The 18091-nt window shown below is 56.0% G+C and overlaps 1 protein-coding gene and 1 long non-coding RNA gene across 5 annotated transcripts; one reads left to right on the top strand and one right to left on the bottom strand.

Moving 5' to 3' along the window:
* The first annotated feature begins 1814 nt into the window (after positions 1-1814).
* Positions 1815-8194, top strand: LOC148653951 (uncharacterized). Its single transcript, XR_015924887.1, has 2 exons — positions 1815-6171; positions 7959-8194. It is a non-coding gene; the product is annotated as an uncharacterized LOC148653951 (long non-coding RNA).
* Positions 8052-17314, bottom strand: LOC148653950 (protein sprouty homolog 3). 4 transcript variants are annotated; one of them, XM_088597067.1, is made up of 3 exons: positions 16450-17314; positions 12346-15020; positions 8052-11469 (listed from the first exon to the last, which is right to left on the bottom strand). In XM_088597067.1, exon 3 carries the CDS (start codon positions 11396-11398, stop codon positions 10565-10567), a length of 834 nt encoding a protein of 277 aa, XP_088453193.1. In that variant the 5' UTR covers positions 11399-11469; positions 12346-15020; positions 16450-17314; the 3' UTR covers positions 8052-10564. The 4 variants fall into 4 exon arrangements, with proteins under 4 accessions (XP_088453193.1, XP_088453189.1, XP_088453191.1 ...); XM_088597063.1 differs by lacking the exon at positions 12346-15020 and having other exon boundaries at positions 16450-17309; XM_088597065.1 differs by lacking the exon at positions 16450-17314 and having other exon boundaries at positions 14708-15310.
* Between the last annotated feature and the right edge of the window lie 777 nt (positions 17315-18091).

Below are 18091 nucleotides of genomic sequence, written 5' to 3'. Positions count from 1 at the left end.
TCTGGGCCGGGTTTTCTTGATAATGATGAAGAGGATGAAGTGGTATACCCAGACATACGTATTTATACGTATTTAAAGTACGTATAAAACAAACATCAGCATATGAATTTCACCATATTTCTTAGTAGAATGAGTAGGTGAAATTAAGTGGTCTGGGCATAGAGCAACAATCGTGTCACACCATTTTTTTGTTTTAATCAGAAAGGAAGGGGATCAGGGTGCGAGGACGCTGTCGCGATCCATTTCGTCGGTGGAGCGAGCGTCTCTTGGCTACTCCGCGCGGCTGTAACTCTCCCCTCTTCCACACGGTGGCGCCAGAGGCTGCTTTAAAGAACTGAAGGCGTTTTCGACTGTTCTCCGACCGGGAGACTACAAGTCATGTCTATCCGTCTGTCTATGGTTTAGGTCTGGTCTGTTCGCAAGATTAAAAACGACAAGGCGGTGAACTGCAAACATTAGCTGCCGGTGGATGAAGAGCTGTACGAATGTTGAATTTTAGCGTTTTCGTTGTAAAAGCAAAAAGCGGAAAGTACCTAAATCAAACAGTTTCATTCAGAAAAAAGTTTGCCCTGTTGTAAGAGAGATGACGGAAACCCTGTCTGTGGCTGGTGCTTTCTGTGTTGTGGAGTCTCTGCTACAGGGATCAAGACTGTGGATCAGTGACCCGTGTGGCGTTATTGTCCCTGTGCTACTGAGGACGTGAGAGCAATGCATGAGAAACCATTCTCATTTAGAGCCTAACTCCAATGCCCGCTCTACGACTGAAGGTGGGTTTGTAAAGGTGCTCAGGTGTTCACCTGCCAGACCAGACCGGGGACAGGGACAGCTCTCAGGACAGCGGTGTGGGGACAGGGCCAGCTCTCGGGACAGCAGTGTGGGGACAGGGCCAGCTCTCAGGACAGCGGTGTGGGGACAGGGCCAGCTCTCGGGACAGCAGTGTGGGGACAGGGCCAGCTCTCAGGACAGCGGTGTGGGGACAGGGCCAGCTCTCAGGACAGCAGTGTGGGGACAGGGACAGCTCTCGGGACAGCAGTGTGGGGACAGGGCCAGCTCTCAGGACAGCAGTGTGGGGACAGGGCCAGCTCTCAGGACAGCAGTGTGGGGACAGGGGCTCTCGGGACAGCAGTGTGAGGACAGGGCCAGCTCTCGGGACAGCAGTGCAGGGACAGGGCCAGCTCTCAGGACAGCGGTGTGGGGACAGGGCCAGCTCTCGGGACAGCGGTGTGGGGACAGGGCCAGCTCTCGGGACAGCAGTGTGGGGACAGGGCCAGCTCTCGGGACAGCAGTGTGGGGACAGGGCCAGCTCTCAGGACAGCAGTGTGAGGACAGGGACAGCTCTCGGGACAGCAGTGTGAGGACAGGGACAGCTCTCGGGACAGCAGTGTGAGGACAGGGACAGCTCTCAGGACAGCGGTGTGGGGATAGGGCCAGGTCTCAGGACAGTGGTGTGGGGACAGGGACAGCTCTCGGGACAGCAGTGTGGGGACAGGGCCAGCTCTCAGGACAGCGGTGTGGGGACAGGGACAGCTCTCGGGACAGCAGTGTGGGGACAGGGCCAGCTCTCAGGACAGTGGTGTGGGGACAGGGACATCTCGGGACAGCGGTGTGGGGACAGGGCCAGCTCTCAGGACAGCAGTGTGGGGACAGGGACAGCTCTCGGGACAGCAGTGTGGGGACAGGGCCAGCTCTCAGGACAGCAGTGTGGGGACAGGGCCAGCTCTCGGGACAGCAGTGTGAGGACAGGGCCAGCTCTCAGGACAGCAGTGTGGGGACAGGGCCAGCTCTCGGGACAGGGGTGTGAGGACAGGGCCAGCTCTCGGGACAGCAGTGCAGGGACAGGGCCAGCTCTCAGGACAGTGGTGTGGGGACAGGGCCAGCTCTCGGGACAGCAGTGTGGGGACAGGGGCTCTCGGGACAGCGGTGTGGGGACAGGGACAGCTCTCAGGACAGCAGTGTGGGGACAGGGCCAGCTCTCGGGACAGCAGTGTGGGGACAGGGCCAGCTCTCAGGACAGTGGTGTGGGGACAGGGCCAGCTCTCGGGACAGGGGTGTGAGGACAGGGCCAGCTCTCGGGACAGCAGTGTGAGGACAGGGCCAGCTCTCAGGACAGCAGTGTGAGGACAGGAGCTCAGGGGACAGTGGTGTGGGGACAGGGACATCTCGGGACAGCAGTGCGGGGACAGGGCCAGCTCTCAGGACAGCAGTGTGAGGACAGGAGCTCAGGGGACGGTGGTGTGGGGACAGGGCCAGCTCTCAGGACAGCAGTGTGAGGACAGGAGCTCAGGGGACGGTGGTGTGGGGACAGGGCCAGCTCTCGGGACAGCAGTGTGAGGACAGGAGCTCAGGGGACGGTGGTGTGGGGACAGGGCCAGCTCTCTCTCTCAGGGCTGGGTGGGCGGGGGGTGAGTGCAGGGCCACTCCAGTGGCGCTCTTCCTCCATGGACCCTCTGTGTCCCCTGAGACTGACCCCCCCTCCCAGCTGTCAGGCCGCATTTCCGGTCGGACTGTGGGAAAGTCAGGAGTCCCCACTCACACCTCCGGCCACTTTCCTCCGGCTTCCTGCCCGCGCTAAATATACCCCGGGCTTTGTTTACTCGGGCCGAAAATATACTGCCGGTGACATCAAACATGTTCTTTCCGAGTTCCTCTCTCTTCTTGGACAGCGGAATGTGGCCGTTTTCCTGCCCAGGGGAGGAGGAGGAGGGGTGAGGAATGGGGGCCGGAGGCAGGAAATCAGAGCGGAGAGAGGAGAGAGAGAGAGAGCACATCTGTAAGCATCAGTTAAGGAATTCCAAAGGAGGGTATCGGCTTCAACAACATGGCTGGGTAGCTTGTTCCATACCCCTGCAACCCTTTGTGTAAAGACGTCAATCCACATGTGTCCACTGGTTTATATATTCAAACGAGACACTAGATGCCTGTGTGGTCCACTCCATCCTGTACCAGTTAAACGTCTGGACAGGAATCCACTTTTTTTTTATTTTAAAAGACAGATTCTTCCAGGCAGGGGTTGATGGTGTCCCAGCCAGGAAGACCCCCACAGCAATGCATTCTCTTTGTGACCATGTGACCTGCTCAGCAGCACAGTGAAACACCAGGACTGGGAAACAGCAGCAAGGTGGGTCTACTGGACTAGAGCCGTTGCTGTTGCCCCCAACCAGACAGGAACACACTCAGAACCCCCCCACACATACACACACTTACCCCAGCTTGTGGAGACATGTACAATGGGGCTATCGGGTTAAAACATCCTGCAGGCACTGACAGAGTGGTTTCTGAATTATTTAATGTTTTTTTTCTCTTTTTTAAAGGCCAGAACTCTGTCCTTTTGAAAAAATCTTTCATTTTTGTTTTAAGCAAACCTCCCAGCTCCTACCCCAGCGCAAATTACAAAACACACACACACACAGCAAATGCAAACGCACACATTGTGCTTCAGGCCCAGCTCAGACAAGTAAACAAGTAAACACATCCATGCTTGAATTATGTCCGACCCACACAGCTGAGTAATCTGTCCTCTTTTTCTGTTCTCAAGACTTCCATGCACAATTCCATTTATCTTGTTCCAGCCTGTGTTGCAACCTCATCCCATGTGTTCGGAAAAAATCCCGTTTTTTCCGGCCCCAGGCAGGAGCTCTCTCGTTGGAGTTGTTTGCATGGGGAAGGTCTGCAAAGACTCAAGCTCCCACTTCGGTATTTGATTAACTGCACTGTTTGCAGGGCTCCAGCACGCAACAGTGCACAACAGTACACAGCAAGCAACAAAACTCCTACAGCACCCCCACCAGCACCTCGACCCCCAGGTCACCCTCTGTGTCCAGTCCGTTCACCACGCTCAGCAATTTGTAACGTTTTGAGACATGCAAGGAATGTGCTAACATTTCCTGCCGCCCCCTCTGCAACCCACCCGGGATTAGAGGGGACAGGCAGACTCTCCCTCCAGCAGAGTCTGGAGTCAGAGGGGCTCTCCTGGGAGAGCCCCTGTGCTCTCCCAGGCCAGAGGCAGGCCGGGCGGCACCGTGCAGACACGAACGACACCAGGCCCGTGCAGGCCCTGAAAAACATGCGCGCGCGCGCTCTCTCGGGGAGATCTCCGAGAGAATCTCGTCTGCGCTCCCTGGAGCGCAGGAACATTTTTTGGGGACCCCAGAGGCGGCGTGGATCACCACAACCGAGAACATCTGCAATGAGGCAATGAGAAAGAAAAAGAGAGAAGGAAAGAAGTCCTTTCATGGTTATGTAGAGCTGGGATCTGGTCCGCAAAAATCACATAAATATTTCTTGTTTTCTGGCATCTTGGCGTAAACCACAAAGAACTATATTATCCCTTCAGTGCATAAGAGCCCACAGGAGCCTTGCATTGAGAAAGGGCCGAGAGCAGTCCTATAACATGTACCTGTGCTTCATTGTAGAAGACCTCCCGTCTGTCCTGCAACCCTGAGCGCATCACATAAAATTCCAGGGCTCCTACTGTTACTTAGAGTTCCAGCACATTCCAGCGGTACAGTGATGGTATGAGCTGGGCAATCTTGTGCATAATGGCTACTGTCATTAAAAAGAAACAGAGTGTTAAAAAAAATCCAGCACGATTTCTGGACATTTCCTTTGCTTTGGAGGCAGGCTGAGCTCTGTGATCCAGCTGTCACAGACTTGAACCCGGCTCACGTCACTGTGGCTGGGGCTCCCCTTTGTGGCGGTGCGTAATTAGCTTAATCTACACCTGGGGGGGTGGGGAAGGACTTAACCAGCCAGGTCTGCGTCAGCGGCCAGCGAACCTCTGAGCCCGTGCCCTCACTGCAGGCCTGTGGCGCGGTCATGGACGGACATAGCCCTCTCCTCCGGGCAGTGCGGGGAGACTCCTATAGAGCCCTGCTGGGCTGGGAGCGTGACTCTTCCTCCCCATGACGGGTACAGGAATCGTCACCGTGAGCCAGGAAGCAAAGACACAGCTGGGCAGCTGAACACTGGGAGGGGGCACCACAGAAATAAACAACTGGCGATTCTGAAGTCATTGACAAATCTGGAATATTGGGTCCCAGTAGTTGAAGTATGTTTTTGTTAATAGCAGCGCCAGTCATGGCTCCTCGTGTTTCCTCCTGATTGTGGCCTGAGACTGTTCTCCCACCCCGGTTATCAGGCCCAGGGAAAAAGGAGCATGGCACTGGGTCAGCCGGAGGGGGCAGTGTGGCGGAGCAGAGGGGTGGCAGGGCAGGAGAGAGAGCAACAGGGTGCTGTAGCAGAGAGGAGTGATGGGAAGGCTGGGCAAGTCTGGACAAGGACAGCTCACCAATAAGGCATCACCCAGTGAGTCCTGTCACATTCCCATGGTGCACCACGCCGATTCTGCTAACAATTGTAAGAATTGTGTCCTCCGCTTTCTGGAGCTGTGCATTCTCAAAACCGTTCTCCACGGACAGTGACGTAGGTGTGCTCCATTGGCATTTCCTGTGTTTCATCCACATGGCTGCATTTGTGCACGTAGGCAAACCTTAGAGCCCGAGAGCTCTCGCCTGCCTCGCCAGCTGCCTGCCCTGGCGCCCCCCGCTTCCAGCTACCTTGAGCCGTCAACACCTCCTCTCGGACTTCCAGTCGTGCACAAACAATGTGAGACAGTGCCAAGCTCCTCGCTGTTCCCCTGAGGGCAGTTTCCACCACTGTTATCTCTTCCTCGGGCTACGTGTCTGTCGTGCCCTGGACAGAGCATGCCGCCTTGCCTCTGGCACTGATGTACAGAACGAGGGCACCCAGCCGAGCCGCACGACCCTGACTCCTGGGGGTCACGGGGGTCCTCGAGATCCTTTTCCTGCGGAGCGATTTGTTAGCGGTCCGAATTGGTAGTTTGCTTAACGGGACTAACCTTGCAGTTACGAGACCAGACCCCCCCAGCTGCTGCCCAACCCTGCTGAGGCTGTAGGCCTCTGGCCCAGCGCTCCCAGGTGCCGGTGTCCCGCAGGCCGGAATGGATTCCAGGGTGGTTGGGGTTTGATTGACGGGGCTCACTGTTCCACCTTCCACCCTGATCCTGACAGCGCCTGATCCACAGAGGAGTGACACAACAAGGGAGCCCGCCTGTTCATGTCGTCAGAGGACTGTCAGCCCAAGCCCACCCAAACACACCCGGGCCAACACCCTTCAATCCCAGCTGTGGACTCCATTGCACTCCATAAGCAGGTACAGTCAGTCTTTTCAGATAAAATTGTTAGGAAAATGAATTATTAATAATAAGATAATAACCATTAAATGAATAACAATAATAGCACAATTAATAATGATAATAGCACATGCACCCTCTCCTCCACTGTTATGGAGGGGGGAAGTGTTGCCGGCAACATGGCCATTTGTATACAGGCTGGTCTGGTCAGGTCAGGATGACCTCAGCTGCTTTGTCTAGGAGTTCTGTGGTTTCTGCATGCTGGTATCTGTCTGTGGTGGGGAGGGGGGCAGGTACGTTGCAGGACAGAGGGGCTAATGTAAGAACTCCTGCAAATATGATTGTGCATTATTAATACCTCTGCACTCTGGAGATGGGCACTGGCCGTCTTCGTTGCACATAACCGTACAGTATTTCAGAGCACCGAAATCCACGAGAACTTCCTTCAGCGTCTACCTGGGAGAGGAGCTCTTTCTGTGGATGGCTGCTGATAGTCCTCTGAGACAGGGTGCAGCTGAGGAATAATGGAGGTCACGTGTTCAGAGCCTTCCCTTAATGCACCCTTGCTGCGCTGCTTGGAAACAGGCTGGGAGAGATTGCTGAACAATGTGGATCACTGTAAACCCATGTGCCTCCAGCTACTCACATCTGCCTCTCACAAGCCATTAGTGCGACCCGGCCTTGATTACTTATTTATGGAGCAAACAGCCCGCGTTGGCGTGCAGGGGAGCAGATTAATGAGCCTGCAGGCTGAGCTCAGAGCTCTAGACCCACAGCTGCCAGCTAGGACACACCCTGTGTACAGCACAGACCCAAAGTCAAACTCTTTACAGAGCGCACTCTGCACCCAATCCCAACTGCTCTGAGCATACTGCACACCTAACCCTGTACCAGACACTCACAGCATCTTGCACACCATGCATGGTACTCTATGCAAAGACCTCCATACTGTACTGAACACACTGTACACCCATCTGCCCTGGATACACTCTGATCACACCGCAGATCTCTGTACTGTACTGAGCACACTGTACACCCACCTGCCCTGGATACACTCTGATCACACCGCAGATCTCTGTACTGTACTGAGCACACTGTACACCCACCTGCCCTGGATACACTCTGATCACACCGCAGATCTCTGTACTGTACTGAGCACACTGTACACCCACCTGCCCTGGATACACTCTGATCACACCACAGAGCTCTGTACTGTACTGAGCACACTGTACACCCACCTGCACTGGATACACTCTGATCACACTGCAGATCTCTGTACTGTACTGAGCACACTGTACACCCATCTGCCCTGGATACACTCTGATCACACCGCAGATCTCTGTACTGTACTGAGCACACTGTACACCCACCTGCCCTGGATACACTCTGATCACACCGCAGATCTCTGTACTGTACAGAGCACACTGTACACCCACCTGCCCTGGATACACTCTGATCACACCGCAGAGCTCTGTACTGTACTGAGCACACTGTACACCCACCTGCACTGGATACACTCTGATCACACTGCAGATCTCTGTACTGTACTGAGCACGTTCCATGATAAGTCCATGCCAGAGTTCCTTATTGTACTAAGCACACTTGACACCATATTTGCTGAACACATGCTGCAGTCAGTCCATGCCACAGAGCTCCAAGCTGGACTGATAATGCTACACAAAGCACCAGTCTTGTATTATGCATTACTACACACTCATAGTTTGTACCATCCTCTGCCTCACCTCCCCGTAGCTTCAACATGATTTCACACTGCTTTACCAGTTTTCACTGTGTTTTCTTCTGCAAGGCATCCCACAGTCAATGGACACTTAACGTTTCTCAAGGCATCGAGAAGACATTGACACAGCAGCCCCAGCGAAGGAGAAGACAGACAGAGAGCACCGTTTGGAAAGGACTTTTATTAACAACCTGCAGCAGAGATCGCTCCCACTGCCAGATCATTTTCGCAGAAACCAAACCAAAGGCAAAAAAACAGGACAAGGGGCTTTTCTTTCATCTTTAAATAAATATTTTACTTTCATATCAACGGCTTAAATAAATATCTGTGACTCGTCGACAACATTGGCAAAGGAACAAAAATAAGTGTAAAATTCATATTTATATATTTATATATATTTATATACTTTTTATTTTTACAACATACAAGATGCCAATTGTACCAAAGCAATACTAACACCTGGGGAATTGGTAGTGGTTAACCTACAGCCTGCACACTGCACCATGAACACATTCCTTTAAATGCATGTACTGATACTGTATAACGCACGTGTCCTCATCGGTGCAGCAGTATCCACTGACTAGGCCCTCCGATCACACAGGCCTGTTCAGGAATGCTGGCTGGAGGACAGGAGCTTTCTTGTTGCATTGTGGAGGGGAAGTGTTTTTGACCAGGGCAACAACAGGAGATCTGTGAAAGGCCCTGCACAAAAGGTGTACAATTAACTTTTTATTGAAAGGGCTGTACAGGCCAGCGACATCCACAGTAGTCACCGCAAGAGTTGTCTGAGCTCTGTGGCCTCTTGCCCTAGGGAGTCCTAGATCACATGTGACCAGTGTGGCAGCCTTACTAGGAAATGTTTTTTAAGTTTTTTTTTTAAATTATTTTCCCCTATGTTGCTTTCAACAAAGGCCTTCATCCAAATGAGCAGTAGTAGCAACAGATGCAGTGAAATGCCCTGGACCAGTTTCATCCATTTCAGACTGGGCTCCTGTTCCGGTTGTGCTGATGTAGCGGAGAAGCAAAGTGTTTTCTTTTAACTGAACACGTAAAGACAGTGCACGTTTACTCAACAGACAGTAACAAGCCTGAAACACCCAGCACCTGCTGTTGGCGGATGAGAGGACAGCCCGCATCCCGCCAGACCTGAAATGGATAAAAGCAGCTCAGCATTTTCTAAAAATACGCGAAGGCGCCAAACCCCTTGGTCATCACTGGACGCCATCGGCTCAGCGCTCCTTCGGTGACTTCGTGTGACGCTCCAGTTCCAGAAGTCCTTTCACAGAGAGACGTCTCCCCCACAATACAAAACTATTTCAAAGCAAAGGGATGACCAGGCTTCTGACAGACTCAAGTTCATATCAATAAGAAGAAGAAGAATTATAATAATAACAACTATAATAATATTTACATACAAAAATATATCAAAGTAATTCTAACAAATAAGATTAATCTGCAGATATATATATATATGTACATATATAGTACACACTGCGTGTCACTTTTCAATCTCCAGCCCTACTGCGTGCTCCTGGCCAATCCTCTCTCCAGGGATCTGTGCAGACTAGCCTGGTTTCTCTCTAGCAGATCGGATTGGCCTGAGTCCCATCTCTCGTTTCAGGCTCGCTGCCGCGCCGCTAGGGGGGCCATTCACAACGGCGCCCCCCCCCCCCCCCGAGGAGAACTGGGGCTACAGCACGGTCTCCCTGGCCCGGCAGTCTGCTGGAGGGAATATCCTGCCCGAGGAGAATGTCCTTTGCGATCCGTTCCCCGATTCGGCCCAGCTCTGCTCGCCAGCTCCTGCCGATTGGAAAAGGGCACAGCCAGGAGCCGCCACTCTTTGGCACTGTTCTCGGGGCTGCGGTTTGCAGCAGAGACCCCGAAGCCCCGAAAGATCCACACCCCCCACCGCTGCATCGCCACGGTTTCCTGGGGGTGGCAGGAGCCCCGACTCGTGAGAGGGACCGGCGAGGACGCAGCAGCAGCAGCAGGAGCCCGGCATGTGGCTGGCAGGCACAGACCCGGGACGCCTGCTCTGCGAGGAAGCGCTTCTGAGAATCAGGGAAACCCCCACCAGGGGCGCAGGCCTGGGGGCTCCTGGACAGGGGGGTCACCGTCGAACCAGGGGACTGCGTCTCTCGTCAAGCTCTCCGGTAGTCCTGCTCCTAGCGTCCCATGGAAGGTGGCTGCGGACGGTCCCGGGATTCCTGATTGCTTTTGTCCCAGCTTCCGGATTCCAGCAGGCAATCCATGGGAATTTTCCTTCTCCTCCCAGATTACTGCCCCCCCACGCCCCCCACGCCGAGCCAGCACGCCTTTCCAGCGCGTGAGCAGAAACGAACATCCCTGCCTGTTGCGGGGGCTTCGTGAGGGGGGGGGGGCGTCTAATTAAAGTTTCCTCAACCTCCGGGGGTGGTGTAACGTGAAGCACTATAATTCTCCCGGTTGGAAAAAAAAAAAAAAAAACAGACAATAAATAATTTCATAAATATGTGAATAAATAAACCCTTGAGCCGAAACAAGCTTACAGACGTGGTAGCTGGGTGTTTCTGCAGATGCACGTGTATGGGGGGGTCCAGTTTGCGGAGGCTGGTTCTGTAAGCTTGCGGTCGGGGGGGGGCCCTCGCTAAGAGGCGGGGGGCGGAGGCGTAGCGTTGCCGCGGCGCCGCCGCTCGTCATACGGGCTTGTCCGTGGCTTTGGGGAAGGGGGCGGGGTTGGAGGAGGAGGAGGAGGAGATCTTGCGGCACACGGTGTTGGTGTTGCCGCAGCGGCAGCCGGGCCTCTTGGCGCGGTCGTAGCCCCGCTGGCAGAGCGCGAGGCAGGCCCTGGCCGGCGGGTAGCAGCAGAGGCAGGGCAGGCAGAGGGACAGCAGGCCCATGGCCCCCCAGCGGGCGCAGGCGTGGGCCTGCTGGCAGGAGCAGGGCCGGTCCGCGCAGTTGTCCTCGTCGTCGGCCGAGCAGTGGTAGAAGAGGCCCTTGACGCAGCACAGGCAGGTGGCGTGCTCCACCACGCTCTCCGGCGAGCAGACGCAGCGCTGGCCGCACGCCCAGCAGGAGGGCAGCCCCCGGGGGGCGCCGCACTCCTCGCACTTGCACCTGCCGCACAGCTCGCAGATGAAGAGGTGGCGGCCCGGCCCGGCGCCCTCCGCCTGCCCCTTCCCCGGGCCGTCCGGCTTGAGCTCCCCCTTGGGCTGGGCGCGCACCGCCAGGGGGCCGGAGTGGGAGGGCGTGAGGCCGGCGAGCAGCCGCTGGTCGGACGCCGCGCTGCCGCGGGACACGGAGCTCAGGGTGCTGGAGCGGCTCAGGTGCGCCAGGTGCGGGTGCTGGCTGTGGCTCTGGCTGCGGGGCAGGGGGCCGCCGGGGGCGGGGCGCTCCTGCTCGGGCTTGTGGGCGGGGGCGGGCTCCGGGGCCGCGGGCCGCTCCACGTAGTCGTTGCTGGCCCGGATGGCGCGGATCTGGTCGATGGACAGGACCGGCGCCGGCTGCAGGTCCAGCCCGTCGGGCTCCATCCTGTGCGGGTGGGGGGGGGGCTTCTCAGGGGGGCGCGGGGCACGTGGCTATCATGGCACATCGGAGGAACCTGCCGACACAAACACAGGCCGTCACCACCCCTCCTGAGCCAGCTGACGCTCTGCATCTCCTCTGTTGGGCTGTCCCTGTCACTGTGTTACTATTTCATTATGTTTTAGCATACCCCTCTGCACATAATACCTGTACACAACAACTATGCATAATACACCTGCACACATCGCCCTACACCCCTGTACACAACGCTACACACCCCTGTACACAACGCTATACACCCCTGCACACATCGCCCTACACCCCTGTACACAACGCTACACACCCCTGTACACAACACTATACACCCCTGTACACTTCCCTCTACACCCCTGTACACAACGCCCTACACCCCTGTACACAACGCTACACACCCCTGTACACAACACTATACACCCCTGTACACTTCCCTCTACACCCCTGTACACAACGCTACACACCCCTGTACACAACGCTACACACCCCTGTACACAACACTATACACCCCTGTACACTTCCCTCTACACCCCTGTACACAACGCTACACACCCCTGTACACAACGCTACACACCCCTGTACACAACGCTATACACCCCTGTACACTTCCCTCTACACCCCTGTACACAACGCTACACACCCCTGGACACAACACGATACACATCTGTACACAACAACCCCGTACACAACACCCTACACAATGACGACGAGTCAATCTCCCTCAGCTGTTCCTAAGCGCCACCATGCCGAAACCAGCTGCATAACCTGAGCTCAAACACCTCTCTCTTCTCTCCTCCACCCCGTCTCCACCTTGCTGCTGCCCCTGGGGCCACCCTGTGTGAACGGGGGTTCGAGCCTGCACGCCCTGAGGCCAGGAGGCTGGCCATTAACCAGGCTCGTCAAGCCAAACCTGTCTCACCCAGCATTCCAGACATCACAGGGCCCTCAGCTCTTGGATGCTGTTTTCCCTCATGAACTACAGCAATGTGGCCTCCTGGCAGAATCCAATCTCCTTTTGAATCTGCTCTAAGCAATAAGGGGACCCAGTTCGCATGAGCTGCTCTGTACAAGCTCATCCCCTCCGAACATGTCCGTTAGTTCACAACAGGTATTACTCCACACGAGGAAAAACCCCAGCAGTGATGGAGGCTCGTTGCTTTGGCTTTGGGACAAGCAAGGGAAACAGCCCTGGAGCGAAATGTGGCTGGGGTGGCCATCATTGCTATCAAGAAATGTTCTGGGGAAAAAAGTGCTCCATTCAGCAGAGTCGGGTCTGAGTATTTCAAGCTCAGGGATTCTCATTCATTACTGTTCCTGTGAGGGGGGAGTCTTGTAATCGCATGGCTGAAGCACAGAGACTGTACTTTATCCAGCATGCAGAGAGGCTGCTCAGCACCAGGGGGGTTGTTTTCTGAAACTGAAGTGTCCGTGGGATAAATTCCAGGCACAGGACGATACCGGGAGCGCAGGCGAAGCGTCAGGGACACTGTGCAGCCGCGCCGTCTGCGGAGAAGGGTCGCCCCCCAGCCGCGCACCGCCATGCCCAAGTCCGGGAGATCAGACAGGGCAGCGCTGGACCCGGCTTCAGGGGAAACGGAAGTCCACACAGAGGCACGGCTGCAGTTCAAGGTCGGGATGGCTAGGTCGCTCCCGGCTTCTGACAATCTACCGCCGAGCGAGTTCACCGATCTGAAATAAGGTCTTCCCTCCCACCGCGGGAAACGAGGAGATCGTCGTGTGCTGTAATATCTGAAAGCTGCCCTACGGAAGCAGTTACTGGTCTTATGTGCTTAATGTGGTTGAAGAATTCGGTGAAGATTTGAATTGATAAAGCAGTAAAGACGGGCAGAGGAGGAGGGGGAAAAAAACCCCCCAGTGGCAGATCATAACGTGACTCAGCAAATCCTTGACAGGAACACGTCGTGTGGTTGTCGGGTTCCTGCCCTGCGCGAAGTCAGACTGCGCCGGGACAGTCGCTAAAAGGTGGAGGCACCCAGTTGTCTGAAGGCTGATTAATTACCGTCATTTCAGGCATGGCGAAGGGGCTCAGCGGCACAACCCGAGCCGGCAGACGGACGCAGGCGGAGTACAGCAGCCGCTTTGATTACAGGAGACAGTAACGGATTATCGGCTGGGGCTGTGGTCTCTGGGAAGCACCATCGCATCACCCAGAGCTGGTGAAAGCGGCTCCCTTTCGCCCTCCATTAGCGCAGCAGCAAGGCTGTAAAGTGAGCTGAAAAGTGGCCGCGCTCGACGGCCAGTCCCGCTGCACAGCGGCTCTGGAGCGCGTCCACTGCTCCAGCCGGGGCGGGGGGGGGAGAGGATCAATAAATGCACTCTGATCGGGGCCAGACTCCCCGACATCGGCGCACGCTCGCTATGCACTCCGGCAGAGGGCAGCCGGCGCTGCCAGTCAAATCGGGAGGAGCACCCGGGAGCCGAAATGAACGCCCGGGCGTCTGTGCTTGAGGAAAGGCCCTTTTCTGTTTCCGAGAGTCCCCCCACCGCGCTGTGCGTGTTTATAGTCCGCTCTCCGGGTTCACAAATCTGCTTCCTTCCCAGAACCCTCCGCCCTGAGAACGCGTTCCTCCGTCTGCCCGGCACGCTGGTCCTCCCAAACCTGCCCGCTTCGCCTTGCAGGGACTCTGCGGTACGAGGGGCTGTCCCTACCGGGGCTGCGGGCGGGCGAGACTCGGCAGCGCCGCGACTCTTGCCCGCGGGCGTTCGAGGGGCGCCCCCGGTCCACGCGTGGGGAGCGCCACGCACCGCGCGCGTCGCGTCTACCCTATCGCACTGCCCGTGCCGTTCTCCACTTCCGCCGCCGCCGCCGCCTTCGCCCTGCAGTTTACACTGCCTGCCCACTCGTTACCGTTTCACCAGTCAGCCAGATAAATCGGTAGAAATCAGAGGCCAGGAGGGTTCGCTTTGCAACACCCCCAAACTACTTTCCGGGAAAGGAACTTGAACTTCCGCTAATTATTAATTAAGATCCCAACGTTTTCGCAACAGCTTTGGAACAGGCAAGCCAAGAGCGAAATCCCGAGGGAAGACGGCAGGTCCCCAGCCGGAGCTGCTGGTGGTGGCGCTGCCCCCCCACAGACACCCCTGGCACAGAAACTCCATCCCTTCCAGGAGCAGAACAGGCGGCCCGGGTTATTCCTAACCGTGGGAACGCAGCCCTGCCCGGGGGGGGGGGAATCGGACAAACGGGACCTGAGAACGCCACATCGGTCCAAAGAAATAAAACACTCAAGAAGAGAGCGACGCCACTCCGGTCTTACTGAGGGTCGGTGAGACGTTCCGTTGGGCAGAGCCGGGCGGACGGCGGGCTCTTGGACCAGACCCGGCTTCAGCCCTGCCAGCCCCGAAGCCCAGACCGAGCAGGAGCCTTCCCAAGTAGGAGAGCCACCGTCTGCCGCTGGCTGGTCTCCTCCAGTGGTTTCATTTCAAGTGCCCCGGCGATGGGACCTCCTGAGCCGTCAAGTCGGTGTGCGCTGTGCCAGCCCACCCCCAAGCTGCTGCCGCCAGTCCGTAGCCCTGCGGCTCCGCGCGGGAATCTGGCTCTTCCCTCAGCAGACCGGCGGGCACTGTGAGCTGGCAAAGGGGAGGGGGGCGAGGCATCTCATCACCTGACTCCCTCGCACCCTGGTCTGAGCTGACGCAGTGCCCGTCCACAGCCTGTCCCTGAACCCTGCCCTGTCTTTCCCACTGTTAGTCCCTGCTCGGTCCTGATTGGGACAGGGACCTCCTAGCTGCACAATTCCTAGGTCAGAGAGTGGCCCTTGAGCTGGGGGAACGGTCAAAAATTCCCTGGAATTACGATCGTCAGGGGATCTAGGGAATGTGGGCAAGGAGGCATGTGGGGCACGGAGTGGGGGGAACAGGCAGGGCTCTCAGGGGGACAGAGGGGGGGCCAGGGGCAGAAGGGCAAGCAGGGCAGTCAGAATACCCCAGGCAGGCAGTCTCCTCGCCCAGGACGCTAACCTGACAGGCAGCGGGACCCAGCACTGCCCTCCCCGGCACTGCTGGGAACATGGGGGGATTGAATGACAAGAAATTGTATGAGATTCCGGATGTGCAGAATCCGACCCTCAGGATGGACTGAAATAGATACTGCAAGCAAGGGAGAAAGAGTCCGGGACAGAGAGGGAGAGAACCGGAGCTGAGAAGGGAGGGAGAGAGAGAGCCGACAGCGGTGGATCAGGAGAGACTCCTAGGAGAGAGAGGCGCCGGGCAGCGAAATCGGACAGGAAAAACGAGACGGAGGGAGAGGACGGGCAGGGAATCGGGGGAGAGGGATGGGAGAAAAGGAGGGCACAAGGAGAGCAGGGGTGGGGAGAGGGAGCACCCTGGCCTGCGGTCACCCTCGAACACAGAGCTGATGGAAGCCGTGCCCCTGATGAGGAAGAGCATGCCTCTGAAGTTAGCTGAGTTTCCCTGGGTGGCAGCCCCGAGGCGCTGGGCAGGTCCTAATGCACACAGTTCCCAACAATGAAGTTTCAGTTTAGCACAGATCTAGCAGTGACAATTAGAGGGATTATTAATACTCCTTGCTTTTAAACTCTTACAGCACGGCAGTGCTTCCTGATATTTTTTGGAGTGGGGGGGAGTCAGAGCTTCAGCATGACCGCCTGGACGCAGGATTCCCGACAAGCATAGTCTTCGCACTGTTCCGAGATCGCAAATCCGAGATCTGGCTCCAGCCGGGCAGTTTGGTACCCCTCTTCGCTGGGGTTGAGGCAGGGGGTAGGTCTATGTGCCATCCATGCTTCTCGGTTTCCCTGAACCCCAGCCTCCCCCTCCTCCCACCCACTGCGCCCCCTCTTCCGCGGGCCAAGCCCTCCCCTAAGGACACCCCGATAAGAGCCCAGTAACATGCCCGGAAGCGACAGGAACACCGTGGGAAAAGCCCTGCTGGGAGAGGCAAGCCGGGCACGTTTACCAGGTCGCCAGCCGAACGCCCGGTCGAGAGGCAGGGCACGACCGCCCGCGGCCGGCTCGGATTTTCCGAGGTCCTGCTTACCTCTGTATCTCAGGAGCTCCATGTGCTGCACCGAAGCCTGGACGGCGTGCGGAGAGAGAGAGAGAGAAAACGTCCCTCTGGTTTCACCTTGAGTCACCCGGCCCCTTCGGCAACCTCCTGGCAGCAGCCCTCTCTCTCGCCCCCGGGGCAGCATTCAAAAGCCCATTCCTCACGCAAAAACCCCCCGGAGCGCCGGGCACCGGGGCGGGGGAGAGGGGGATCAGTCCGGGCGGGGAGGTCGGCGTTCGTCAGATCACAGGGAAGGGACGCGGGACAAACCCGCAAAATCCGCAGATTGATTTTTAAACGTGGATGAGGGCGAGAGCAAAAAAACAAAAACAAAAGCAGCAACCAGAAAAGAAAAGTCTCTCCTGCGGGAAACAGTCCTGTTTAAAAAAGTAGCATCGCTGCTGCTCTGTCTCCCAGGAATAGTCACAATAAAGTGGAGAATAAGCTGGAGAGATCGGCAAAGGCCACTGCTGTAGGACTGGAGCTTCTCCTGTGTTGTTTCCTCGCTCAGTGAAGGCTGGGAGTGTGAGTGCTGGATGGTCTCTCCCTGTCCCTGGTCAGCGCTTCCTGGGTATGTGTTTATCTCCTCATTCTCCGAGGTCTGTTTAAAATCCAGTGGAGAGAGAGAGAGGGCGAGTGGGATGTGTTTCTGTGTGTGAGTGTGTGTGTGTGAGAGAGAGAGAGAGAGAGAGTGATCGGGAGGGATGTGTGGAAGTGAATGGTGTGGAAGAGGGTGGAGGGAGGGGGGTGGTTTGGGGTTATAAATTTGCTGGAGATAGTTAATGGCTAAGTGGCGTCATCAAGCCGAAACCGAATAGCCCATTTGCACTTCCACAGGCTGTGCTTCATCCGGCCCCAGAGCAGAGCCTGCAGAGAGAGAGAGGGAAAGAGAGAGAGAGAGAGGGCACTGAGAGAGAGAAGGCATTGAGAGAGGGCACTGAGGAGGAGAGAGGGTACTGGGGGGGACACTGTGGGAAAGAGAGAGAGAGAGGGCATTAAATGTGGGGGGAGGAAGAGGCAGAGAGAAAACATGAATGACACAGGCCGAATAAGCAGTAAGGGGAGAAGGAAATAAACATGGAGAGAGAGAGAGAGAAGTAGAGGGGTGAGTCAATACAGGAGGCAGGAGGGAAGGCGTGTGGTCAGAATCAAGGGTGTGAACAAGTGAAAAAGATGAATGAAAGAAAAAATAACATGGGGTTCAGAGGAGGAAGCTGGGGGAGTCCTGCACCTTTGACCTTAAAGTCCCCTCTACAGAGGTCTTTCTGGGGTCTTTGCTTTAAATAAGAAAAGGACCCAAAGTCATACTACAGCATCACTTCTACAAATCTCTTAGAATCACACAAAAGATTAGATATGACAGGATACAATTCAGCTCGTCTTGCTCATCTGGTTCCAGAATCTCACCCAGCTGTTACATGAAGGATTGCTGCCTTGAGCAGATTTAGCAATTTCTTCTTGACACCTACAACTCTTTGCATAAAGAAGCGGTTCCTGTTTTCGACACCCACAACTCTTGGTGTATAGAAGTGTGCCCTGTTTTGAGCTTTGAGAGCATCTTTCTGATGGTCGACCACCTTTGTCTCGCAATTTTAACCCCGATTCGTTTGGCCTTTTTAAAACGTACAGCCCA

This window comes from Lepisosteus platostomus, chromosome 10 (assembly GCF_059453375.1).
Source record: "Lepisosteus platostomus isolate fLepPlt1 chromosome 10, fLepPlt1.hap1, whole genome shotgun sequence".
NCBI classification, from domain to species: Eukaryota; Metazoa; Chordata; class Actinopteri; order Semionotiformes; family Lepisosteidae; genus Lepisosteus; species Lepisosteus platostomus.
Note: the sequence above shows the minus strand (reverse complement) of the source record. Positions and strands in the feature narration are given on the sequence as shown.